General features: G+C 33.4%; 1 protein-coding gene across 1 annotated transcript; it reads right to left on the reverse strand.

Moving 5' to 3' along the window:
- Positions 1-518: 518 nt before the first annotated feature.
- LOC120208261 (vacuolar protein sorting-associated protein 41 homolog) lies at positions 519-4,925 on the reverse strand. The gene is made up of 13 exons (XM_039207573.1): positions 4,800-4,925; positions 4,312-4,581; positions 4,048-4,227; positions 3,412-3,846; positions 3,028-3,160; positions 2,889-2,944; positions 2,115-2,216; positions 1,777-1,880; positions 1,614-1,707; positions 1,354-1,509; positions 1,208-1,270; positions 989-1,054; positions 519-656 (listed from the first exon to the last, which is right to left on the reverse strand). The coding sequence occupies exons 1-13, from the start codon at positions 4,923-4,925 to the stop codon at positions 519-521; spliced, it is 1,923 nt and encodes a 640-aa protein (XP_039063504.1).
- Positions 4,926-6,790: the final 1,865 nt, after the last annotated feature.

Raw genomic sequence — 6,790 nt, forward strand, 5'->3', positions numbered from 1 at the left:
AAATAGAGCTACATCTTTTGGATGCAATGCATAATAATTAATCTCTTACCAACCTCGCGATTGCTGAGTTGATCTAATTGATAAGATCCATGCAAGCTCAACATTTTAACTTGCATGTGAAAATATAAAACTGCATCCAATCATAAAATTCCACTAAAAAAAAGAACCTAACATGCTTTCATAATTTTATTAAGCTATAAAACCACATTAGTCTGTCAGACACATACCACGATATCTAGCCAACCCACAGCAAGTGTCGATGACATAACTTCCCAGTATTTGGGATTATTCTCCACAACCTACATTTAATAAACTGATTAAATAACACCATCTTAGATGAATACAAAAGATTACAAATCAGTCAAACAACTCACAAGCATAAACTCTAGAACTGTGTTAGTACCATACAAAGAAGTTAACTTCATAAGGAAAATAGAAGGTTAATTATTTCAGGACTTGCAAGTTTACAAGTTCTTTTTGAAAATCAACAAGCTTTGCGTGCACTGTTGGGTATGTTCCTAAGAAAAGGCTGTCGCATCACACTTTTTTCTAGTATTCAGAAGCTGTGAAACAACTTCATATGGTGTAATTAAGTCCTGATTTTGGAGCAATAAATTAACTGCTTGTTTACAATCTACAATCATCAACGGGACAACCTGCACCATACACATAGTATTTCTGGTATTAAAATTCATTGTTAATAAAGTAAATAAACGAAAAATTCTTTTTCAATTACCTTTTGCTCTTATTCCCCAACAATTTTATTAAATAGAAAGAGCGATTTTTTCACTTTAATTTTGATTGAATTTTCCAATGCATCTAACATAGATAAATGTGTCAACCCAAGTAGTAAAATTTTGGAAGGAAAAAAAATCAGTTTCGGAATTTACAAGACTGGCCTCATATGAATAGGTATTGACATTAAAGGCAATCATTTTTTAGAAAGAAAAGTAGCTTAAATATTTCATATACTCTTCCATAACCATACCTTTTCTTGAATAGAATTTTGTAAGTTGTGTCTTTCAATGAAGTCAAATATATCTGGCTTCGTGAGCTGAATCGCAGACAAGTATATACATTAAGAAAGAAGCAATGAAATATCCAACTAGAGATGAAAACCTAGTTTTCATGAGCAATTTGCATCAGACATAATTTTAAGGTTGACAAATATATTTGTCTAAGTACAAATTTACATAAGAATACTTACATCAGCATATAGTGAAAAAGCTTTCTCGTACTGCCCATTGATAACATACAACTCTGCAAGCGCCTATCAAGAAAAAAGAATATCATTCGACATATAGCATCAACAGATTCAATTCATGTTCGACAATTGGAAACTGCCTCATGAACCTCTTTAAGGGCATCAGTCATAGATGAAGTATTTAACTGTGGCTCAATTGCAGAGATAACAGGTAACATAGAATAAATGACACGTGGCCAAGATTTAACAGTTGATACAAGATCCTTATAAAATCCTGGATTTGTTGCCAGAGCCACAAGAGCAACCTGCAGCAAAGCAAACAAATGGATTTTCATTCCAAGTTTGACACATTAAAAACTATAAAATAAGGCTACATGAAAATTTGCACAAAGTTGCTGTCTTGACATACCTCATAAGCAGTATCACGTAGCTTTGGGGTCTCTGTTGGCATATATGGAACCAATACAGGAAGTTGACGGAGATGGGCAAAATGAAAAACCCATCTGCCAAGACAATTGAAAGCGATTAACAAGAAATATATGGGAAGAATTGCATAAAATGATTTTCAGTACCTCTCCCAAGCTTTAGGAGATCCCCTCAACAATTTGGGACACAAGGAAGCAGCCTCAGCATATTTCCTTTCCACAATCAAATGATCAAGGTATCTAGTTTCGACCTACACATAAGGTGAACAAAAATAAAAGCAACAACAAACTTTAGTAATTACATATTTACATGGACAGAGGAATGGCAAATATTTAGGGAAACAAATGAGTTTGGCAATAAGAGAACATTTATATATATGTGTTAGCTTGCACTCAGAGTCTTTAATAATAGTGCAAAGCCTAGATATTAAGCTAGTAGATTTACACAGTAAGTGATATCAATTCATTTAAAAGAAGAAAGTTACTTCATCAAGGAGTTCACTCCGACCCTGACCAGCCTCAACTGCTGCTAAAGCTTTTTCATGGCATCCATGTTGAAGAAGCCATGCAATGTGATCCTTAGCATCCTTAAAGTATCAAAATTGTAAAGGTTGAAAATCAAGCAGTATTTGCAATATATATATATATATATATATTTAGAAAAGTACCACATAAAATATTGACCATTATTTTAATAAGCTGCACAAATCCAGAGATTATTATAAGATGTCAAAGTCCATATTAGGAGAATCTTGACAACAAAATTCAAACACAACACATCATTTGCTGCAAAACACCCCACGTGCGATTAATGGTAATGTACAGCACTTCTTTGCTATTATAAACCTTTTGCATGTCTTATGAGAATGTGAAACATAATTTTTCTTCTGAAGATAACTTAAAATGTATTTTTGGATCATTATAGCTGTTTTGCCAAGGTGCAAATCTTAAGGTACTGCAGATACCTCAAATCATGTCCAATGGAAGCTTGTACAGTTAACTATCAGGTTAAATCTGGGAGGAGAGTTATTCCAAAAATCCAAATTCCTTTAGGGAAGATAAGCAACCAGCACCAAATAGATGCTGCTAACATTTCATAACAATCAACTATATACTGCATAGTACTACAAAAACCACAATCTTTTTCCTACTCTACTATTTTTCTCAATGAAAGACAAGTTTAATCTTCAAGAAGAAAGAAAAATATAAAGAATCGGAAGTAACCTAGGTTTCGCTATGACAACATCCTTTGGTGATACAATATAGTATATTGGTTCATCACCGGCAGCCCACTGTCCACGGGCATAACTGCTGCCTACATTCATATGAGAAGAGCACTATAACTATTCACTGAAATTCTATCTAATAACCAATAACTTCAAGAACGGAGATATCAACTTGAGAAAGGAGCATGTGCCAAGGAATAATCCATTGTTGTGTAGTGCTCAAAGCCATGTACTGGTAGGGCATCAGTTGCCAATTCATCATTGTTCCAAGACACAATGCGAACCTCTGGTCTTTGTGCATTTCCCTGCTACAGTAGATTATGCATAGGCAATGAGAATTATAAGTTTATAACAACAGCAGTTTATCAAACTCCTGAGAAAACATTATTAGCTAATGCATTCGATTCTACAATCCACTCCACCAACTATTAAACTCAGGATCAATAGAACGTATATAGAAGCATAAGCAGCCTACTGAAAAAGAATTCCAAATTAGATTTCTTCATATAAGTACAACCTAAAAGTTCAAAGCAGAGCAACAATGTAGAGTTGTTACAGTAACCATTGCCGTGGCTTCTGTCAAGAATGGAGTCACACCATAAAGATAAATTGGTAAACTTGCAGGAACAGAAACAGATAATGCACTAATGATAGCACAAAAAGCCTCAAAATAGGGGGTGTACACCATGACAAGGAACTTAGCTTTTTCAGAACTGTAAAGGACGCATACCTGTCTTGAAGGTATTGTGCAACTAAATTCCTTTTCTCCATCTTCTTCACCAAGAATATAGGCTAGAACAACCAAAGAATCACCAAAAGGAGCAATTCCTGATATGTAACAGCTAGTCTGAAATGATGTCACAATATTTACTTGGTTCATGTTAGACATTGAAACATGCTTATAAGTTCCATTGGCGCCCTTGTTCAGATTTGATCTTATTGATGCAATTTTCACATAGGTTCCCCAGCCAATCACCAATAAGGCATCATCCTGAATAGGTTCAGACAACAAGCAACGGTATAAATGATCAAACAACCTATGCTTCATAAAGACTAGGGCCTAGGATTAGTAGGATAAGTGAACTCCAGAAAATGAATAACAACATATAACATTGCAGCTGTTTAGAGTTTAGACAACATAAGAAAGTTTGAAACAACTGCAGATATTTTCCATTTTAATCTTTTGACTAACCTGCCACACTAAATGTGGGAGCAAGATTTCAGGATGAGGACTCCCTCTTGGTCTTTCTATAAATGTAATCCGTTGATCATTTGCAGCATCATAAACTTTTACTCCCATATCATTAGCCCAAGCAATGAGACTCGTTCTCCATTTCACTGCATGGATTGGACCTTCACCTGAGTGCAAAACCTAAAAACACATTTAAATACACAACATTCAGAATTCATAAAAATATAGTTTCTCAAATATACTAAACAGTCGAGCGCCACAAACCTGATCCTTATAGCCAAGCCACTTTTTGGTATTAAGATATAAGTGGCCAGCTAAGCCACCAGTTACAAATCTCCTAGATGATTTTCTTGCATAATCAGGATCAAGTGCAATGGCCTTCATAGGATGATGATACTCAAATTTCAATTTCTCGTCAGTGAAAAGACTATGCAGTATAACAGAACCATCATCAGAACAGCTTCCAATATATTCGCCTTCTATATCAAAACTAAGGTCATTCATTGCAGCTGAATGAGCAGCAAATTCCTTAACCTAAAATCAACCAAATAAAAATATTAAGAATTACAAAATACAATCAATTACAAAATAAACCTAAAAGATTAACTTAACTAACTTATCCAAAATTGTGTACATTTTTGGCTAAAATATGTACTTATTCATTGAAAATGTGAATTAAAAGGAAATGTATTGAAATGCGAAATACCAAAATAAAATGGTAAATTAAGATTCGAAATGAATGGAAAATTCACCTGATTTCCCAAAAAGTCGAGGATATGAACGGTTCCGTCGTGCGTTCCGAGTGCGATCATGCGTTCGGAGACGACGATACACGAGGCGGAATCGCCGGAAAGCAAGGACGGGATGCTACCTCCCATTCTTTGATACTTAAGCCTCGGCTCTTCTTCATCGCCCTCTTCTTCTTCATCGTCGTCCACGTCTTCTTCTTCTTCTTCTCTCTCTTCGTCTCCTTCGACGCCGTTTTCTGATAGGAACAGAGACATTTGCATTTTACTTGGAATCGGGAAAGGAAAAAAAGGGGAAGATCTGAGTCGTCGAGTTTTGATTTGGTTCGGTTTAGTTAATAAACGGTTTATCTGAATTGTTTATTTGGAACGGTGAGTGTCGCCCGTCATTTTGTCATGTTTTTCTTTTCTGTTTGCGATTTTCTATATGGAAGAACCTTTGTTTAGTTTAAAGGAATTTTTGTACCCAAAATAAAGGAAGGGTATCTTTGAGCGCTTAATTTTAGGTTGAATTTATTGTATATGGAAGTATAGTTTTTAAAACATAATATAAAATTAATTGTTATTATATGGATCATAATATAAAGATAAATATATATATTTATAATGTCATTATTAATTTCTATTATATCATTCTATCTCTATTTTTATCTTTATTTGTATCGATATTATATTTTAAAAAAATATTATTGAGTTTGTTGTGAATTAACAATTGACTTGAAAATTATTAGTTTAAGGGTTATTTAATCAATTAAAAATTAAATATTGGAAAAAGATATTTAATTTTTAATTAAAAAAGCTAATACATTTTAAAATTAATGGTAAAATCATGATTGTGTTCAAACAATAACCATTTTGAGGTTCTTTTCTTCTTTCTAATGAAAAAATTGCTTAAAAACTTTAACAGTACATGTATGTAAGAAAGTTTGGTTTTTAAAATTAAGGGCAATGTACATAAATAGTCCCCAACTATATGGTAATGTTTTATTGAATTCCTCGACTATTAAAAGTTACAGAATCATCTTTGGATTATAGTACGTTGCTTTGTTGAGTCCAGACTATTAAAAGTTATAAAATGATCATTTGACTATTCATATGTTCTAAATCTGTCTTTTATTAACATTTTTGCAGAGAAATCAATATTATATGTTCATAATTTTTTTATTTTTTTAATAGTTTTGGGTGATTATAATTTTACAAGATAATATATATTCATACTTTTTAACCTTAAGTGCATATATACCTTGCTGATGTAACTACTCAAGCTCATATCCTCTCAACATAATAATATTATCCTTTACTAATGAGGTCACTCGATGATTATTTATTTCGATTTTTCACATCAAATTAATGTTCATTAATATTTGATGTAGAATTTATCTAATTATTAATGCAGTTATTGAACATTATGTATTAATTAAAGATAATTCAGGTTAAGTAAAATTTAACTCGGTTCAAAAAAGTACGAGTATTTAGTGGTGTTTGTGCTTAAAACGCCACTAAAGTACGAGTATCTGGCGGCGTTTATGCTTAAAATGCCACTAAAGTACATTATTTTGAGGCATTTATATAAAAACGCCACTATAATATGAGTATTTAGCGGCGTTTGTATAAAAAATGCCGCTAAAGACTCGTACTATAGAGGCATTTGTATAAAAACGCCACTAAATCACGAGTCTATAGCCGCGTTTGTTCTAAAAACGCCACTAAATTACAGTCTTTCACGGCGTTTGTATAAAAACACCACTAAAGTAAATTATTTAGCGACGTTTGTATAAAAAACGCCGGTAAAGACTCATACTATAGCGGCGTTTGTACAAAACCGCCACTAAATTAGTCTTTAGCGGCGTTTAAAAACGCCGCTATAGTACGAGTCTTTACCGGCGTTTGTTCTAGAAATGCCGCTACAAATGTCGCTATTAACCCATTTTGCTGTAGTGAAGATGAGTTCTCCAACATCGATCTTCCTCCCATATATGATCGAGTGGAAGAGCATT

This window comes from Hibiscus syriacus, unplaced genomic scaffold (assembly GCF_006381635.1).
Source record: "Hibiscus syriacus cultivar Baekdansim isolate YM2019G1 unplaced genomic scaffold, ASM638163v2 tig00016106_pilon, whole genome shotgun sequence".
Taxonomy (NCBI): domain Eukaryota; kingdom Viridiplantae; phylum Streptophyta; class Magnoliopsida; order Malvales; family Malvaceae; genus Hibiscus; species Hibiscus syriacus.

What these genes read in the sequence shown, in the direction of transcription:
- LOC120208261 (XM_039207573.1), bottom strand. Translation starts at nt 4,925, where the DNA reads ATGGGAGGTAGCATCCCGTCCTTGCTTTCCGGCGATTCCGCCTCGTGT. An exon ending in ATGAACCAATATACTATATT is followed by an intron (nt 2,217 to 2,888) that starts GTATCACCAAAG and finishes TGATACTTTAAG; the next exon opens with GATGCTAAGGATCACATTGC. An exon ending in AAAATTCTATTCAAGAAAAG is followed by an intron (nt 657 to 988) that starts GTATGGTTATGG and finishes TGTATGGTGCAG; the next exon opens with GTTGTCCCGTTGATGATTGT.